This window comes from Onychostoma macrolepis, chromosome 03 (genome assembly GCF_012432095.1).
Source record: "Onychostoma macrolepis isolate SWU-2019 chromosome 03, ASM1243209v1, whole genome shotgun sequence".
NCBI lineage: Eukaryota > Metazoa > Chordata > Actinopteri > Cypriniformes > Cyprinidae > Onychostoma > Onychostoma macrolepis.
Window position 1 is genome coordinate 36,444,260 of NC_081157.1, and position 20,499 is coordinate 36,464,758.

The window sequence follows — 20,499 nt, forward strand, 5'->3', positions numbered from 1 at the left end:
AGCATTTTTCGTGTGTGCAATTCTTGGATTTGTGTGTAAAGTTTAAAAAAAAAAAAAAAAAAAAAAGAGGCAAAGTTTTGAAAATGTGTGTAAGCAGTAGAAAAGAAACTGTAATTGATTCAATTAAAATAAATAAATCCCCGCTGTTAAAATACGTGTGATGTCATTTCTTTTTAAAAATTATTTTAAGGAAAATGTATTCTTCCGTTACTAAGCCTGACTACATCACCCCTCGCGGCCATTTGGTGGATTCTGATTGGCTAATTGAAGCGGTTTAGCCAATAAGAATGCGAGAAACAGTTGTCGGCTCGAGACGGCAAACTCTTCGCTTCGCGGTCACAGTCGTGAAGAGACACGGGCGAGGTCGAGAGCTTTTAAATTTAAGGGAAAGACATTTGTCGTCTTTAATTTATTTTCACAGTAAATCAGTTGACTAATTAGAACAATCGTGAATATTATATATTTATAATTTATATCGCTAATAATTTATAGTGAGAGGCCCTCTGCCTGCAAAGTTCATTGTCAATGGAGGTAAGAGCTAATTCTGAGGAAAAACTTCTGACTAATTGACTTTTTCTGTCTGCTTGTTAAGTTAACTTAGTTACCAACATGATACAGATTACCAAGTGAACACGAAGCTAATTAAAATATTAATTAGCATAGTAAGAACAGTAAAGTGCAGTGATATCGACTCGTGTTTAACTATGAAGGTGAAGTCAGATATTTCATATTACCAGGCAAAAGAAAATCCCCTCAAGGCCTCATTTGACTGGACCTGTGTTTTTTGTCAAGTCATTATTGTCCATGGTCAGATAGTATATGTTTTTACTCTTTTACTTTAAGGTTAATAATGCAGCGAAAAGCAAAATCAACGTGGATACAAATGGACCAAGGACAGGCTTTGATCGATTTCATAATTCAGGACCAGACTCCTACTTTTCCACAAACAAGCCTCAGGTGAGAAATGCTTCTTCAAAATTGTGGCTTTACTGCATAAAGGAATTGAAAAAGACAGTTATGATTTTAGTGTATAGATTTGTCCCATTTAATTTCCTCGTATGTTTGAATGTATAGTAATTGAAACTAACGTTGCTATCTACCATTTAGAAAAAAAAAGTCAGATGTCTGTGGGTTTTTCCTAAATGTAAAAGATGTGAAGTGTGGTCTGTTGTGCGTTGCTAAGGTTTGCAAAATTAAATATTTCATCTTGTATGAATTGCAATAGATGTTTCAATAGATATTTGAACTGGGCAGCATTTGTAATAACAAACTAATTAAATTGCACGTTTTAAGGGCGTTCTTAGTGTTGCTTATTTTTAGACCTGTAATTATTTTTAAAATGTATATATTTTATCCAATTAACAACTTCTTTATATGCCTTTTATGAACAAATGCTGTGTTCTTCAATTGCAGAATAGCTTCAGAGACAGCGGATTGCTGTCATTCAACCCATTCTTGGACTGCCCGGTGGAAGACTCTGCACCACTCCCTTACACAGTTTGGCCAACTCAGGAAGAAGACTGTAAATCAGTGAACTGGCCTCAAGTCATACCTAATAACAGGTTAGTTTGATTTTGACACATAGGCTATTAATAATACTGTAAAAAATGGATGTTATATATTAACATGCTACTGTGAGTCAAAAGGGATTTGTTATTAAATAGTAAAATAATGTTTATCTTGCATAGAAATCTGGTAGATGCCAATAATTGTGGGAGTGAGGCTGATCTTTATGGATTAGTGTCAGACATCTTGGAAGAACCAGATTCAATGGACCCATACTCCTCATATGTCTCAGAGAAGTATGTCCCTCTTGATTTATGTTACAGAAATTAACCTATAATGGTAATTATTACTAATAACTAATTTCCAATTCAAATTAATTTAATAGTATTTAATGTAATTTAGGGCTGTCAATGCAATTTTAAAAAATGCATACTTTTGCGTAAATTGTAATTGCATGATTTTGTTGTAGATATCTCTTATGTAAAACTAAATAATAGGCACATGTGTAATTGTGAGGATTGCAATATTTCTCTTACAGTATATTTATGCAACATCGCTCTTTACTCAAAAGCTCAGAAAACATCAGATGCTACAGATTCCAAAACTGCATCAAAACTAGATACATCAATCATGGGAAATGCAAATACAGTATAACAATATAATTACAGTAACAAAAGGATTTTAAAACAAATTTACATGCCTCAAGATAAAGTCCTCTGCCTTTAAATGACTTTACATTTGTTGTGCATCCTGTTTGTGTTTGATTTATGAATAATTAACCTGTAAAGAGAAATTTTAAAAGGGTGCTCCACTATAGCGACTTTTGTATGTGTCAAATTATATAAATGCCCTTACTGGTTAAAAAATAAGCATATGTTGAACATTTATTTAACTGTTTTGTGTTAACATGTTATGACATCTTTAGTAATTTCATAATTTAAGCCAAAAATCATTGTTATTTTTAGTAGGCTACCATCTAGTCTGAAAGGTGTCTGGTCTCCAAAGTTGACAAGAGAAGACAGGATGCAATACTTCAATAATGAGGTACAGATGCCGCCCATTTCCGGATTCCCAACAAAACAGATTTGTCCTAAACCAGTCAGCAATATTTCTCCTCAGCCTGCTGGTAGAGAATCTCATCAGTGGGCCGAACTTCAGAATGGTTTTGATTCTTCTGCACTTCCCTGCAATTTCTCCACCTGTAATGGAGAGGCCAGCACATATTCTCCTCAAGATCTCCCTCGCCCCCCAGGCCTGAGCACACCCCCAGCATTAAGCTCTAGCCTCTACCAGACCAGGCCTGGTAAACCTGAGTATATTACACCCGAGAAGGAGGAAGGATACCGCAGCACCACTAACTGCCTTTTTGATTATATAAACTCAGTCAACAGCTCCTGCTGCCCTCCACAAACAATGGATGACTCCTATTTCAGTTCACCTCATGAATTTTCATCTGTGAGCAAAGATAAACTGAAAAACACCCAATCGTTCTCTGTGCAGGATGTCAGTAAACTGGCCTTTCTCTTGGCAGAGCAGGATATGAACTATTGCAGAGAATCTACCCAGAATGGTCTTTTAGCACAGAGGAATCTTGAGGAAATCATGGCAGAGCAGAAGAGTCATGCTTTTCAAAGGATGTCCGAGCTTATTACTCAAACACCAGATTATAAGAGAGAGGTGACACGCAACCAAATGGAGCAAAGAGGAGCTAAAGTAGTGGAGAAAAAACAAAGTCATTATACTACGAATGAATTTTCAAGGTTTGGGCCACCAAAGACTTTTTCTCCTACCATGGTGCCTCCAGCCCTCCACCCAAACAAAGAAGCCAGCCTGATAGGAAGCAGCACCGCCCAAAACAGTGTAAAGCAGTACCAGCCTATGCATTCAAACCATTACCAAAAACAAGCTAAGATTTCAGCAAAAACCAACAGCAACAATGAATCACAGAGTTTCGCAAAGCTCACAAACATATCAGGGGCTGCTCCATTGCTTCCTTCTCAGCAGTTGTTCCGGCCTGCAGCGAGAGTCTCGGCTGATTTGAGTCAGGGGAACACAGTAAATCTACATGGTGCGATAGGCCAGGCCAGTCTTGAGGGTTTAAGGAAGGGAGCGGGAAATGTGGATATTTCAGATTTTGACCTCCAGCTAGAGAACAACAGGTTGTCCGCGGGCCTCATGGCTGATGGGCGTTTTTCTCCGCGATTTAGCATGAAACCCAAACTTCCTGGTTTCCCTAAAGAGGCAGATAAAAAAACAGGACTCTTGCAGAATCCATATCAGGGACTGGGCAGTTTGTACCGAGGACAAATGAGACACAACGGATCGAGTTCAAACCCAGCCAAAGCTATACCATCACAACTTTTCTCATTCCTATACCAGATGGGCGATCCCAGAAAAAGCACATGCCACCCGATTCAGTCGCAGTCACAGTTGCCCTACTGCTCTGTGCCTCTCATCGACATGAATGAACGTCTGCCAGATGGAGATATTTCACCCTTCAGCCCTTATCTACAAGAATGCATTGGGCTAAGCCAAACATCAGGAGATGGGTCATTCTCCGGGTTTCTGTCGGCCATGACTTTACCTAAGTTTGGCAAGGCACTTGGAAGCCCCAACAGTCAGCTACACTTTTACTTGGAAGAATGTTACGAGCAGTGGAGGATGCTGGAAAAAGAGAGAAAGCAAGTAAGTGTGATGTTTTTGAGACATAAGTGTATTCGTGTAATTCATGTATGAATTTTCAGGTATGTCCTGCAATGTTGATGTATTTTTTGTCGTAGAAGAAAACCTGAAAATATCTTAAAGCTGCAGTCCATAACATTTGGCGCTCCAGCGGTTAATAAACAGAACTGCGCGTCTTGCAGAAGAACATTGTAGCCGGAGCTACTTCTCTCTGTTCATGTCTATGACGAATCACGCAGGTACTGGGCTACTCCGCAGTGGTGCCTACCTGAACCAGTCTAAAATAGTCCGAATGTAAACACTTATTATTGGTGTACCTTAGTAATTCAGGACAAGACAAAAACATGGTTTGGAAAATGGATTCATGGTGTACTCGCTTATTATATACATTTTGTGAATTTTGAACACAAAAAGTAATGGACTGCAGCTTTAAGCTTGTGTTAAGGTTATTTCAGGCATTTAAGCAAAAATCCATTCAAGAAACTCAATGACTTCAGGATGATGGAATGGGAAGTGCTAAAATACTTACTTGTTTCTGGGTTTTGGCATACAAAAATGCATTATTCCTGCAGCACTCTATTATAGACAAAACAGTGATTTCTTTTAGGAAAATAATTTATGGAAAAATAAGTTACTTAAATGATTTTCTTGTACAGATTCTGTCTTGGTATATCATGCTACTGAATTACCATGTAGGCTGACCTTTTTTCATTTCACAACCATGATGAGGTGAGAAACTAATGTAATTTGCTCTCTCTGACAGGCAGAAGCTGTTCTTACAAAGACTTACCCAGGAAAACGCGTGTCTTTGGTGACCAGTAGTGTTTTACCCAAAATGCCTCCAAACCCCTCCAGACTGGACCGCCTCATTGTAGACCAGCTGCGCGAACAGGCCAGGGTCAGTCCAGTATTTTTCATAAAATTCTTGCCAAGGGTTTTCAAACAAGGGGCCACAAGACGGTGCTAATGAGCCTGCCCAAAAGTTCAAAGAAATAGTTTAAAAATGTAAAGAAAAAAACAAAACATAAATAATATTGAATTGTTACTACCAACATTGACATCATGGCATTATTGACATTATTACTGTTTTATTGTGCTTTCTAAAAATCATGATTTATGAAATCATGAAAAAATTCTGTTGGCATCCATAGTGTTATGTTGACTTCACGTTTTACATCTAATAGTAAGTAATATTAATCTAATAGTGGTGGGTGGAAAAAAGAAACTGACAACTTCATAGAAAGTGAATATTTTACACATGTATCATTTCTATTTTTGCCTCCTGTGATCTTATATTCTAGAATTAAATTTAAAGTGTTTTAAACTGTAGCTACAAATGAATTATATTATAATGCAGAATTGCATTGTGTTTGTAGGTGGCAGGTTTGCTTGGCAAGATGGAACAGTTACGCAGTTTTCCGCTTCATGCTAATATTGGCTCAGCATTGGACAGGCATCTTGAGGTCATCTACATCACTCAGGCACGCCGCAAGGACGAATTCATCAATGCCAGCAGCAGACAGAGGCAGCCAGTGGCCTTCTTTAGAGAGGACAGGGGTTAGTGAGTCGTACACTATAACAAAACCAGGAAATATACAACAAAACTACAAAATCTTATATAAACTAGCAGGGATGTCACGATACCAAAAATCTAGTAGTCGGTACCAATACCACTAAAACTACATGATACTCGATACCAAGTCGATACCATGAAGAAAAAAAAAAAAAAAAAAACTTAAAGCTGTAGTCTGTAATTTTTTTTGTTCAAAATTTACATAATAAGTGAGTACACCATGAACAGTGTTGCGTGTAACGCGCTACTAAGTAACGCGCTACTAAGTAACGCGCTACTAAGTAACGCGCTACTAAGTAACGCGCTACTAAGTAACGCGTTACTGTAATTAAATTACTTATCCACTGAAAAAGTAAAGTAAGGGATTACTGTTCATTTTTAGGTAATTTAATTACAGTTACTTATAAAGTACTTGCGTTACATACACTAAATAATTTCAACAGTTCTAAAATCAATATTGAATTTGAAATCTAAATTTACCATCTAAAGATAAAATTGAATGCAGCGGCATTAACCCTCCGCGCGCCGGTTCGTTCACTTTCAGATTTCCCTGATTCACAGAGAAACCTTAAATACTCTTAAATACTTAATGTCCCGTATTAGCCGAGACCGTGCTGCCGCGACTGAGAGCGGCTCGGTGATGTTTAGTGTCCCGCAGCAGCAGCGAGAGCAAGTGACTTCAGTGCAGCTGAAGAGTTCTGCGTTCAAATGCACGCAATAGGCTGAAGCTTGCCGCAAAGCCCCAGCAAACATGACCATGAATGTGTCCGCGGGAAATAGTAAGGACATATTTGAATTATTTAAAGGGGTGGTTTACTGCGATTTCACTTTTTTCCTTTTAAATAGTGTGTAATGTTGCTGTTGGTGCATGAACAGTATCTGCAAAGTTGCTGCGCTGAAAGTTCAACGTAAGCGGAGATATCGTCTTTTAAAAATCAGGAAGTTTAATGCCTACAAAAACGACTCATATGGGACTACAACGAGATACTTCCCGGGTTGCATACGTAAAAAACCCATAAATTTGCATCAACCCCTCCCTCCGGAACATGCCAAAGAGGGGGCAAGGCCATGTTCTGCGGCTGTGTCGAAGAGGAAGAGTTATAGTGGAGAGTTGTAGCCATGCCGTCGAAACGGTGTTATTTTCACCCAGCTGTCAGGTCTTCTGTGTTCGGGCTTTCTACGGACGCTGTAGTTCGTCAACAATGGTTAAAATTTATGTTTGATTATGTTCCTGACAATTAGAATCCTAATTTAGCTCTCTGTGCTGCGCATTTTACGGAAGACAACTTCCAGAATCGACACGAGTTCAATGCCGGATTCACACAGAAACTATTACTAAAACATGGAGCAGTTCCAACTTTAAAACCAGAGGCAGCAGTTGTTGGGCCACAACCTGTAAGTAAGATTTCATAATTTTAAATGTATTTGCATGTATAATTTCAGATGTAATGTTTTAGTTTTATCAAGGACGTAAACAAATGCCAACGCTGGCTTTAGTAGCCAGTTAGTTAAATGCTATTTCGTGTGTCTTTGACAAACGCGTACAAACATTTTGGACCTGAATTTGTAATTATGTACTAATTTTGTAAATGTAATTTCCATGTATACTTTATGACGTAATTTTTAGATTTGATCAAGAAACACAAGCCATCGCTGTTTGGTTATAGTAGCCAGTTAGTTCGATGCTATTTTGTGTGTATAAGACAAACCTGTACGAACTTCAAAAAATTATATGTAATCACAACAGCAAACTTCCATTCAGAAACGTTTTGTAAGAGCCCTGCTTGCGGAAGTTCTGCTTGACTCTCTTCATTACCGCTTTCTGGGTCTGATTCTGGCTCAAACTGATACAGCAATATTGACACCATTATTTACATTTGACTGTCGCCCGTGAAGGTAATGGGCGTGAAGTTTCCGGACAATGTGCAGTACGCAGTTTAGCCAATCACAACACACCGGCCCAACTAACCAATCTGAGCCCATCGCCTGTTTCTGAGGGAGTGGTTTCAGAGAATCAGGAAGTCAACCGGTCGTTCAAATGACAGAGGACAAAGCGGCTTACAATAAAGGTGAAATATATGAAAAATAAGGCGTTTTTTAACAAATGAAGACATGTTATATTGCACCCCATAAACGCAATCAAGCAAAGAAAAAAAGCAGTAAACCACCCCTTTAATAAACTATGTTTTCTGAGTCCGTGTCGCAAGGATGAAGTTGCTGATCCTGACTTGCCGTCTCCTCATTAGACGCGCCTTTAGAGAGAAATGCATCTTTATTGATTATGATTAAGATTATAATAAAACTTTGTTTTTGATTTTTTTTTTTTCGTTACGTGATAATTTAAAGCTTTCTATAGATATATTTACCATGTCTGTGAGGCATGTATTCGCTCAGCTTCGGTTCGTTTTTGTGAAGCGCTCCTGTTCAAGACGAGACGGCAGAAAACGCATCATGTTTGTTTTCTTTGTTTAATAAAAGCACAACCTTTTGTTGATATTGTGAGCGCACACAAATAAAAGTAGACCCTTTACAGTTCCGAATGATGTATTACTCTTACCTTTATCAGAAAAAAAAAAAAATGACGACGTAGGCTATTTTAAGTTGTTTCCACTGAAAAAATGCAAGTGATTTCCCTGGTGCCTCCATGTCCTGCAGAGCGCGCTTTAGCTTCCACTCCGCACAAACTTGGATATAGGCTAGCACACATTCTTATTATAGTGCAGGTTTAACGTTTAAACATTATTATATGCTTGAACTGTTTTAGTATATCTATAGATTTTATTTTAGGCAAGTCAAGATGACTTGAGAAGGCAAAATTTATCAAACATAGGCTATGATCAGCTCACTGTCTGCCGCTGGCCGCTTGGTCGTTATACATTATATAAAACTTATATTTAACGAACAAAAATACTCCAAACGTTTTTCTAAATTAACTTAATGGAAAAAAAGAATATCATTTCTGTGATTTATTCTTACCTACATTAGTTAACGTGTTATTTTTACATAAACCTGTATGGATTTTACTAATTGGGCTTTTCATGAACATCTTGCCAAACTGAAATGTATTGTTTAACTTTTAAGCTTTTTTGTTATTCAGATATTTTGCAGAGTATTTATATTTGTTAACCAAAGAAGGTTAACATTTTTTATAAAAATGTTTAGTATTAAAGTTGTGTTAAATCTAAAAGGCTAAACTATTCTATGTTTGACTCAAATTGAAAGAATAAACAGTTTAATTTCTATTAAGGTTTATAGGGATATTAAGATGTAGCCTAATTAGCGATTTGAATAATTAAGTTACTTATTGAGTAACTAAGTTACTTTTCAGACAGAGTAATCAGTAAAGTAATTTAAATACAATATTGCTGATGTAATTAGTAACTGTAATTAATTACTTTTTGAAAGTAACTTACCCAACACTGACCATGAATCTGCCCAGTACCTGCGTGATTCGTCATAGACATAAACAGAGAGAAGTAGCTCCGGCTACAATGTTCTTCCGCAAGATGCATGCAGTTCTATTTATTAACCACTAGAGCGCCAAAAGTTACGGACTGCAGCTTTAAGCATGGACTCCTTTATTTTTTACAATTAAAAAACAACATTAGTGGCACTCGCGCGCAAACACACACACACACACACACACACCTATACTCTGAATGCAAGCATTAGTTTAAATTCACTGACATACTGGCAGGCCGAAAATATTTTGTAAAACCATTAATATAAACAACAATTATTTAAACCAGTAATATTATCTAATAACGTTAATAAGGATAATCCACAGATGGATACATTGTGAATGAACAAGTGGTAAGCTGTCAGACAGTAACTATGTGTGTGTGTGATCATGCACAGCGCTCGTGCTTTTAGAGCTGCGAGCTCATTTAAATCTCACACAATCATATTCATATGTCGTCGCTAGGGCTGGACGATATGGCCAAAATTTATATTGCGATATATTTCTTAATTTCGGTCGATACGATGTAATTCCGATATTGATATGAACACTATTAAAAAAAAAAAAAAGCCTCATAAAAATTGCCAAGAATGCCCACAACAGATGTCTGTACCTACAAACTTATGAAAAATGAATTTGCCAAGTCTAAAAAAAGGTTAATGTTCACCTTTTATTTGTATTTAGCCTTCATACAAACAAGAAATGTGAAATCACTGTCAAATAAACATCTCAGACTCACCTTATTAATATTAATATCTTTAACTTCAAACTATAGGCTAACATACACTACCAGTCAAAGGTTTTTGAACAGTAAGATTTTAGTTTTTTTTAAAGAATTCTCTTCTGCTCACCAAGCCTTCATTTATTTGATCTAAAATACAACAAAAACAGTATCATTTTGAAATATTTTTACCATTTAAAATAACTGTTTTCTATTTGAAAATATTTTAAAATGCAAGTTATTCCTGTGATTTCAAAGCTGAATTTTTAGTATCATTACTCCAGTCACATGATCCTTCAGAAATCATTCTAATATTCTGATTTGCTGCTCAAAAAACATTTATTTCGAAAACAGCGGCGTAGAATTTTTTTCAGGTTTCTTTGAATAGAAAGTTCAGAAGAACAGCATCTATCTGAAATAAATTTTTTGTAACATTATAAATGACTTTATCATCACTTCTGATCAATTTAAAGCATCCTTGCTAAATAACAGTATTAATTTCTATCATTTCTCTCCCCACCCCCCCACACAAAAACAAAAACATGTTGCAGGAGACGGGATTATTATTGAAAATGCAATCTGATTCTCTGCCAGTAGGAGGCACTTTGAGAGCGGTTTCCCCAGTAATTGCTGTAAACTAAGCAGCGCTGCTCATGAACGCTACTTTATCAGATAAAATGAAAATGCCATCAAAACTATTCAGACAGTCGGTTCCCTTCAGAGATACATTCATATAAATCACCCGCGCAGCGTTTTGATTTTGAAACTTGCAGTGCTCATGTTTATTCAACGAAGTCAAACGCCACAAATAAATCAATGTATTTCTAGTAATGTATATCGAAATATCAGAAATGTGTTTAAAAATCATATTACCGTTATTGAAAAAATATGTATCGCGATACATATTGATATCGAATTATTGTCCAGCTCTAGTCGTCGCCATCTTCCACGTGTAGTTCTTCTGTGTGTTTGTATGCATTTTTTCTTCTTCTTTACCCTTTGAGGACCAACTGAAACACCGGGAGAATTTCAGCCTTGCTAGTTCCTACCTTTGGTACCATCGGTACTTACTCTACTGAAGAAAAACAAGTATTTAGGATTTTAAAATGTTTATACTGACTTGGTACCGTAGTATCGGTTCTCATGACATCCCTATAAACTAGTGTGAAGCCACAATCCTAAAAAGTGGAAGATGACAGGGCTTGGTAAAGTCCCACTCAGCCTTAGTTTTACTGCTTAAGGCTGGAATACACTACACGACTTTTAAAATCGGAACAGATTTTAAAATACTGGGCATGATAAACTAAACGGCTATCATACACTTGCAGACTTTCAAATTGTTCTGATCACAACAAACTCATGCAGAAACATGCTCATTGTTGCTAGGAGACGCATGACTAATGAAAACAACAGGTTCTAAAATCAAACATGTTCTGTTTGATATCCTCCGACTGGATGGAATCAAAGTCTGCAGCTAGAGTCTGTGACCACCACAAACTATGCAATATATATATATTTTTTATTTTGACCTTAAAGCAACACAGGACAATACAAAAAAACAACAATAAAAAAAAAAAAAGGAAAGGAAAAGGGTTGGATGATTTTAAAACCATATAATTACATCAGTTCCTCCAGTTTTATACATAGTTTCACATATTTCTAGGCCAGTGGGCACAGGCAATATGCCGATCATGCAAAAAATTAAAGGGTCAAACCTTTAAACTGCTATCCTTGACATTTGACAGGTGGCTTCGAAGCCATTAATGCTATCAGAAAGATTGTGTCTAAGTCTATCTAAGTGCAAAGTGCAAGAGAGTTCAGACACGCAGGATTTAAAAAGTGGTTTTGATGCTTTTTTTTTCCATAGACAAAGAATAATTTTTTTAGCTACCACCATTACATATTGGACAACTTTTTGAATTTGATGGCCAAACCCACGAAGAGAGTCAGACCAACCGAAAACAGCAACTGGATCAGGGGAGAGGTCACAAGAATAAGCCTTAGAGTAGAATCTCTATTTGGAGAATTTCACTCCAACATTCATAACGTTTCGGGCAAAACCAAAAGAGATGTCCGAGGGAGCCCTCGGCAGATTCACATTTGTTATAGACACTGCGATTTTCTATGAAATCTGTCATCTCAAATCTGCAGACTGGCTCTGACTTTCACCAACTAGCATCAACTTCTTCAGATAGTAAATTCAGATATTCAAAAATCGTGTATTGTATTCCAGCCTTTAGTAACTGAACATTTGCTTAGTTAACATATCTTGTGTGTTAAAAGGAGAAAAAAATATATATTTTATTTTTCACATCTCACAGAGATCCTTCTGTTGGCATCTGCAGTGAAGGACCTGTGCAGCAGCACCAGAAAGGCCCGAACCACTCTTTGGTGTGCATTGCAAATGACTTTGCCCAAAACAAACAGTTACCCAGAGGAGAGAGACGAGCTGGGTACCTGCTCCCCTTTAGGCCAAAACAGTCCTGAGCAAAGCAGCTTGGAGAGAGCACTGATTGCCCTGTGATCATTTTCTGGCAGGTATACAGTTTTGTTTTTTTTTGTGTGTGTTTTTTGACACAAACTAACATCGGTCTAACCTGTCCAAAAAGGTGCAAGAGGTGATGGGATTGCATTTTAAGAAGAATGAATGAGTTATTTAAGTTATTCCACTAAAGTGATATGTTAGGCTCAGTTGTGGGCAGCAGATGGAATTATTAGTTCATTAATATTTATCAGTCTTCTGTGAAAACCACCAATCAGATTATAATCAAATTCTCCAAAAGACATGGAATTATGGCAGTAAGATCAGTACTGAGCTATTTTGTCTAAGGACCCCAGAAGAACTGCCAGTATAAGCAAGACGTTTTGAGAGAGTATGAAAGAATGATTTAACAGTGACCGAAAGAGAGATGAAATTAGAAGAGGGACCTTTTAACTGGCTAATGGTGATAATGGAACAGAATGTATGGCAAGAGCAAGATCTGTGGCTTTGGAGGATAATGGGATATTTTTGCCCAGTTAACCTAGAAATGTATAAATAGTTGCACAGGAAACAAAAAATTATTTGTGTGTTAAGGTTTTTTTTTTTTTTTTTGACAGATTAATTAGTGTCTCCTACAACCTATTCAAAATCTTCAGCTAATTTTAGTTCCAGTGACACATTCAGGCAAAAACAGTATTTATGATCAACAGGACGTGTTCCAGTTGTCCTTTTATTATTTTACTTATTTATGTGCATGATTCTTTGGCGTCAGCACTTGGTTTTTAGTGGTCTCACTGGATAAGCAATGACAATCACACATCTTTCCTAAATCTGTTTTGTTTTTGGAAAATTTGAAAGTGAATTTATTTATTTGCAGTTTGTTTATCTCAATTCTGAATTCAACTCAGTATTCTGTTTTTCAATGTATGTATGTGGTCAATCTGTCTTTGATGTAACTCATTTGAGGATATATTGAGTAGCTGAGAGTAACATCATTCATGGACTGAAATAAATGATGTCAACAACATGTTACTAGAAAATGCTACAGACTGACATAGTTCATATGACGTGTACTCATATTGCCTTTGTTTTTTTGCTTATGCTTTTGTTCCAAGTTTAACAATTAAATGAACACAACACAAAATCCCAGAACTCCCAGAGTGGTGCGTAAAACTACTGTTTATTTAATTAAACATTGATTCAGAATACAATGTTAATCAATGCTCTAATTAAAAAAATGCAGATCCCAGTCTGTATGCAGTAAAACTAAAATCATTCAGTAAAGCTGGAGTGAATTTGACTGTTCACTTACAATAATGTATGTTTTAAAGAACAGCGTTATGATCAGCTTGCCAAAAACAGTTGGTTGGCTCAGTTATGAAAGCCGTTTGTAAACAAGTTCCTCACTCTCATTCAGTTCTGAAAATCCTAAACATTTACCTAGCAAATGTCATATCGAAGATCCTTAAATGCCCACTGAGTTGAGGCTTAACAGAATAAACAGTACTGAAGAGTGTACCTTGCTAGATGATTTCCATTTATAAAATCATTTGGACACTTTTCAAGTTTGACACCTGAATATGGCAAAGATTTGACCTTACAACATTTAAGTTGTGATGAAAAACATCAAGCAAAGCAGTGTTTGGATAGATGAGAAGTTTCACCAGTCAACAGTGTTGAAGAGTCAGAGCTCTTATTGCATAAATAGTAGAAATTATAACATCTTCTGCAATCGGCAGCGACACCCAGAGTTTACAAGCAAAGTGTAGCTTCTGATGTTCCCTTTGAATCAAACTGAGTCTGTAGGATAAATAAAGCATCTACAGCACCCATACAACATCAATTTTAAAAACTGCACCTTTTGGCTATGGTAGAAAACCTACACATGACACTGAGGCAGAACTATATTCTCTGATTCAAATTATTTTAGTCGAGTGAGCATGTTCATTTACACCACTCAATTTATTGTACCAATTTCAGGATATTTTTTAAGTACAAAATGTTAAATACTGTGGCTTTGATAAAAGAATGCCTCAATCACCTGATCTTACAAGCTAACAGACATTAAAGGTTTCTCATTGTAGTATATGAGAAGGCAGTCTACAAGGTATTGGCACAATATGTAGCAGCTTCAAATGAACAGTTGTCAATTGATATATATATATATATATATATATGTGCACACACACACATACCCTTCTCACTTTAGGTTCATCACTGTCCTACAATAAAAATAAACCACAACCTAGACAGAAACAGCCACAAAGAGCAAAAAACTGTACATATGTCGGCCCCCGCCTCCTCTCCTCTCCTATTGATTAGCAGTTTTGTTTCTCTGTCTTTGGGTTGTCTCTGAGCCCTCTCCATATATTGCTACATGTTGAGAAGGCTTCTATTGGTTTCTGAAAAAGTTTGTAAGCTGAATAAATATAGATATATTTTTGTATTTTGAGCTGTTAAAAATCAATGGAGTGCTACTGAGGAGCAACCTATGGAAAACATAAAAAATGGTTCACAGGTTATTTGAAAGTCCCTCAAGGCAAGAAGATGGGGATTTATGCTGTTTTAGACACAAGCATGTTGGTTATCCGCTGGTAAATGTTAAAGAGTGAATTTCACAGAAACATGTTAAAGAGTGAATCTCATGGAAACATATCCAGGTCACTTTTCAACTGCCTTGCCACATATACAGGTGCATCTCAAAAAATCATGAAACATTCATATATTCTAGATACACTGCATATAAAATAAAACATTTCAAAATTTTTTTTTGTTTTAATCTTGATGATTAGAGCTTACAGCTCATGAAAGTCAAAAATCCAGTATCTCAAAATATTAGAATATTTACATTTGAGTTTCATTAAATGACCATCCCTACAGTATACATTCCGGGTATCTCTTGTTCTTTGAAACCACAATAATGGGGAAGACTGCTGACTTGGCAATGGTCCAGAAGACAATTCATTGACACCTTTCACAGAGTGCTGTATCAAAGCATATTAAATGCAAAGTTGACTGGAAGGAAGAAATTGGGTAGAAAAATATGCACAAGCAACAGGGATGACCGCAAGCTTGAGAATACAGTCAAGCAAAGCCGATTCAAACACTTGTGAGAGCTTCACAAGGAGAGAACTGAAGCTGGAGTCAGTGCATCAAGAGTCACCACACTCAGACGTCTTCAGGAAAAGGCCTATCAAGCCACTCCTGAAACAGAAACAAGGTCAGAAACATCTTACCTGGGCTAAGGAGAAAAAGAACTGGACTGTTGCTCAGTGCAGTTTTAATTTTCAAAGTCCTCTTTTCAGATAAAAGTAAATTTTGCATTTCATTTGGAAATCAAGGTCTGGAGTCTGGAGGAAGAATGGAGAGGCACAGAATCCAAGCTGCTTGAAGTCCAGTGTGAAGTTTCCGAAGTCACTGATGATTTGGGGCGCCGCGACGTCTGCTGGTGTTGGTCCATTGCGTTTTATCAAGTCCAAAGTCAATGCAGCCGTCTACCAGGAGATTTTGGAGCATTTTATGCTTCCATCTGCTGACAAGCTTTATGGAGATGCTGATTTCCTTTTTAAGCAGGACTTTAGCACCTACCCACAGTGCCAAAACCACTCCCAAGTGGTTTGCTGACCATGATATTACTGTGCTTGATTGGCCAGCCAGCATGCCTGACCTGAACCCCATATGGAATCTATGGGATATTTTCAAGAGAAAGCCCCGACCAAGTATTGAGTGCATGAATGAACATACTTTAAAGAACTTGAACTTTTCTGTTTTGCAAATCCTTTTTTTGATTGATCTTAGGATCTTAGTATTCGAATGTTTTGATACTGTATTTTCTACTTTTATTTTACTTTTACTTAAAAACAAAAAAAAAACTTGAAATGTTTTACTTTACATGTAATGAATCTAGAATATATGAAAGTTTCACTTTTTGAAAAAAAAAAAAAAAACGATATTCTAACTTTTTGAGATGCACCTGTATATATACACTATATTGTCAAAAGTATTGGGTCACCCCCTTCTAATGAACAGGTTTGGCTACTTTAGTAATTTCCATGAGAACAAATCTTAATGTTTAAGCATATAATGATATTCTAGGGAATTGTTTGCTTCTAATTTTAAAGCAACAGTTTGGACAGGACCCTTTTCTAATCTTACATGACAATGCCTCTGTGTATAAGGCAAGATTCAAAAAGAAATGATTAATTCAGTCAGTGAGGAAGAAGTTGACTGGTCTGCAGAAAGCCAAATCCTAATCCAAGCTGAACACCTCTGGTGTGACTTTAAATGCAGATCTTGAGCCAAAACCTCATCACCAAACACCATTGACTTGTACTTATTGGTACAGTCATTTTATACACTTACAAAACTTTTTTTGGAAGTGGAAGCACTCTTTCAGTTTTGGAAGCACCTTTTTATGTTCTAAAGTTTCTGTCCCAATACTTTTGTTCATATTGTGTATGTACAAGTTATGTATGTATATACACACACACACACATCAAAACGAAAATAAAACTTATTTTAGTATTGTGAAGATATTTTGCATAGCCACATTATGTTCATTACAATTATACTTTACAATTTAAATAGTCATGTAACACGGTAATGACAATTAGGGGAAATGGTCTTTTACCAAAATATGAATGATTTTTGGGTTGAAATGCAACCTGAACATGTTATTGACAGGTTGTGTGAGATTTACTTAAAAGTAAGCACCTGTATAGGGCTTACTAAGCACCTGAAAAAAATGAATGGGTCATGATACATTTCTCACTCAGTTTGCTGGTTTGTGATTTGATTTGTACAAGCCAAGAAAACAGCTAAATAGGCCCAATAGGTCATTCAATAAGCAATATCGGACCCAAAACAGGACATGGATGCATACATTGTTAGTTGGGACACTGTTTGCTAAGATCGCATTGTATTTTTCTCTTGTAGATAAATGACCTTGGTATTGTATAGTCCACAAAAGTTTTCTTGCTCTGTATTTTCTCTCTATCTCTTGCGTTCTCCCTTCTGTGTGCGTTTCTTTTCTTTGTCCTTGCGCTCCTGCTTGGCCAGTTTGTCTTTCTCACGTTGTACCTTGTCCTGCTCTTTCTTCTTCTGTGCATCCTCTCTGGCCTGGTCACGCTGCTGTTTGCGGCGGTTCAAAACCTCCTCGACATTGGTGTTTTTGAACAGGGCTGGGGCTGGCAGTGAAGGGAACAGTTCATGTAGATACAGATATTTAGTCTAATCATTGCAGATCATACTACAGCTGCTCCTACAACAGTACTGCACGCTATATATACTGTATATAACCAGAGCAGAGATCGTCTCCTGAAGTGATCGTGTTCATTACATAGCAGAGTGATGGTGTAAAAAAGGATACATTTGTCACTGGGTATCCCCACTGCAGCTGGTTCTTCCTCTTCATCTTCAGTGCAAATGTTAAAGAAACTGCTTCACACTGGATCACCTGATCCCTGACCTTGAGAGAGACTCAGTGATGCTTTATTCTTAACAAAGTGCCATAGAAATACAACATTACAAAACATATGCGTTAAAAGGATATTGCTCCTCATCTGTGACATTAGCGTACTGTGCCAGTAGAGCCTCTTTCCTCTTCTTGGCTTCCTCTGACACCTCCTTCTGTTTGACCACAATCTGTGCCTGCTTCTCTATCAAACTGGCAATAGCCTGAACCTCAGCTGAAAATAGGAAAAAACAGACAGTTTTTGTTTATATCACCATTACTGTACTGTGAAATAACACAGAGGATATTATGAAAATCTTGAAGTTATACTAAAGTTGCGGAATTGTTACACAAACAAAAAAAGTGAGAAATAAAAATAAGATGTACAGCACTGTTCAACAGTTTAGTAAAATCAAAAACAGTAAAATTGTGAAGCATTATTACAATATTTACTGAATTCACTTAATATATTTTAATGTGTCATTTATTAGTATTCAGTAAAGCTGAATTTTCAGCAGCCATTACTAATATGATGATTTGCTCAAGAAACATTATTATTATTACTATTATCAATGTTGAAAACAGTTGTGCTGCGTTGTATTTTAGAAACTGGTACCTTTTTTTTTTTTTTTTAAGGGTTTTTAATAGTTCAAAAGATTATTTGAAAATTTTTGTAACATTATAAATGTCTCTACAGTCACAGTCAGTTTTAATGCTTCCTCGCTAAATAAAAATATCAATTTCTTTAAAAAACCACAAACTTTTGAATAGTAGTGCAATTTCTTTTAGAATATGTCAATTCCGATCACTCGCAGTAGTACGAGACTGATAAATGGGGTCACGGTGATTAATCTTTTTTTTTTTAAATTTCAGCTCTCCACTTACCATCTGCCGAAGCACCCTTCACTGCAGATCTGCTGCACTCAGTCCACTGATTTAAGATCTGCTGGCAAACCTCCTCAAGAGTGTCCTCTTCCTAAGACAATAAAGTGACCCCTGTTTACTAACACAAGCCTAAAACGACTGTATATAGATGTTTACAGTGACTTCTCACCAATCTCTCTTTGCACACACCTTACGTAAACCTACACTCAAATATAGTTTCCAACATCTGAAAATAAGTCGCTCGTGTTCGATTACTTTTGAGTAAATGTTAATAGTAACAATAAACATAATACCAGTGAATGGCAACAGGCGTTTGATCACGTTTCACACTTTAACTGCTCAAATGAAGGGTCAATAAAGGAATTCAGTTTATAACATAGAAGTGTCTTTCAGAACAATTGTTGAATGTTACAGTGTTTCTGACAGCAGAGCCGCTCGTGTGAAATATCTTGACAGCTGAGTTGAGCGTGCGAGTGTCACGCACGAACACGAACATGCGCGTGCACTGACCAGAAAAGCGGACAGAATGCCCTGAAGAGCGTCCTTTTGCTCTTCATCGTTTTCCTCTTCCTGAAGCACTCCGAGTATATATGCTCCGTAAACTTCTCTGTCTACTTCGAGGGAGTCCAACCGCTCGTTCAGCCAGTTTTCAAACTCCCCGGCGATTTGGTTGGGCGCCGCCATCTTGCCTGGCTGGGGTCCTGATAGTGAGGCGGGATGTCCGCGCAGAATGCCAGACACAAATGCGCTAAATCCATACCTTAGGCATCCTTTCATTGCGATAGAATTTGCGAACTTAGTAGTTATTTCATCATTTGCATTTAATATTTACACGGGGAGATTACATTTTAGCTTGGTATTCATATAAGTGAGTGCCGTCTAGTACGTGTGAAAAGCGTATTTAAATGCTCATAATTTAAGCGCATCATGTTTTAAACATGCATTGTTTTATAATGCAAGCGTCCTGTGTGTGCAGCAACGTGATATCAACAGTTGAAACCAAAAAGCTCACCACTAGAGGGCACTAGCTGCCAATTTAACCCTGAAGGCCGAATTAGGTGCACATCTGGGTCCAGGTAAAGAACTGTTGGATGCTGCTGTATTAAAAAAAAAAAGACTATGCAGGTACTGTGATTTTTATTTTTATTTATTTTTTGTATTTCAGCAATAGATTAACACGTTTGCATCTGGTTTGGGCATTGATATTTTGTACAAAACGTCATTTCACTTAGGAATCATAATCAAGTTTTAAACAGTGGTCAATAAAATTAATATACATCATATCAATATGCTGAGAGGGCTGCAAAAATATTTTATAGAATGTTTGTGTTTATGTTTAATAAATTGTGTATGTACAGAGATCTGCGTAAAAGCCCGTTCATGCTGTATCGTATTTGATGCATGGATTTCTAAGGTCTTTAATATATCAATATGATCAAAACTTAGCTGAAACACCTGTTGCACACAATCTATTAATTGCTTCTTGCCTCTGATTGATAGTTCATACATTTTTAGTAAAATACCTTTTAGTGTAATTCTAAAAATGTCCAATCAAAAGGTCATGGTACACACGTTCTTTCGCAGTGAATGTAAGGTAAAGTAAATGTAAGGAGAACTTCACCATTAAAAAAATAAAAAATCACGGTAAAATGTATGATACAGCAGTTTTGTTGAGAAAATTTTATCTCTCAATCACTGTATTGCATTGCATTATATGTTTTGCAACCCCCAAGTATAT

At 36.8% G+C, this 20,499-nt stretch overlaps 2 protein-coding genes across 4 annotated transcripts; one reads left to right on the forward strand and one right to left on the reverse strand.

Moving 5' to 3' along the window:
• Positions 1-321: 321 nt before the first annotated feature.
• moto (minamoto) lies at positions 322-16,775 on the forward strand. Of its 3 annotated transcripts, XM_058770246.1 has the most exons (9): positions 322-531; positions 844-957; positions 1,414-1,562; positions 1,689-1,802; positions 2,472-2,550; positions 2,626-4,191; positions 4,952-5,086; positions 5,565-5,745; positions 12,264-16,775. In XM_058770246.1, the coding sequence occupies exons 1-9, from the start codon at positions 526-528 to the stop codon at positions 12,464-12,466; spliced, it is 2,547 nt and encodes an 848-aa protein (XP_058626229.1). In that variant the 5' UTR covers positions 322-525; the 3' UTR covers positions 12,467-16,775. The 3 variants fall into 3 exon arrangements, with proteins under 3 accessions (XP_058626229.1, XP_058626228.1, XP_058626230.1); XM_058770245.1 differs by having other exon boundaries at positions 2,472-4,191; XM_058770247.1 differs by lacking the exon at positions 1,689-1,802 and having other exon boundaries at positions 2,472-4,191.
• A 151-nt stretch (positions 16,776-16,926) lies between these two features.
• Positions 16,927-19,617, reverse strand: ccdc43 (coiled-coil domain containing 43). Its single transcript, XM_058770248.1, has 5 exons — positions 19,272-19,617; positions 18,762-18,852; positions 17,976-18,111; positions 17,793-17,842; positions 16,927-17,604 (listed from the first exon to the last, which is right to left on the reverse strand). The coding sequence occupies exons 1-5, from the start codon at positions 19,536-19,538 to the stop codon at positions 17,417-17,419; spliced, it is 732 nt and encodes a 243-aa protein (XP_058626231.1). The 5' UTR covers positions 19,539-19,617; the 3' UTR covers positions 16,927-17,416.
• Positions 19,618-20,499: the final 882 nt, after the last annotated feature.

Bases quoted from the DNA above. Each gene is read 5' to 3' on its own strand.
- moto (XM_058770245.1), top strand. The intron at 1,563-1,688 runs GTTAGTTTGATT...TATCTTGCATAG, and splicing joins CAAGTCATACCTAATAACAG to AAATCTGGTAGATGCCAATA. The intron at 1,803-2,471 runs GTATGTCCCTCT...TGTTATTTTTAG, and splicing joins TCCTCATATGTCTCAGAGAA to TAGGCTACCATCTAGTCTGA.
- ccdc43 (XM_058770248.1), bottom strand. From the start codon at position 19,538: ATGAAAGGATGCCTAAGGTATGGATTTAGCGCATTTGTGTCTGGCATT. The intron at 18,853-19,271 runs GTCAGTGCACGC...TTATTGTCTTAG, and splicing joins GCATTCTGTCCGCTTTTCTG to GAAGAGGACACTCTTGAGGA. The intron at 17,843-17,975 runs ATATCCTTTTAA...TAACATTTGCAC, and splicing joins AATGTCACAGATGAGGAGCA to TGAAGATGAAGAGGAAGAAC.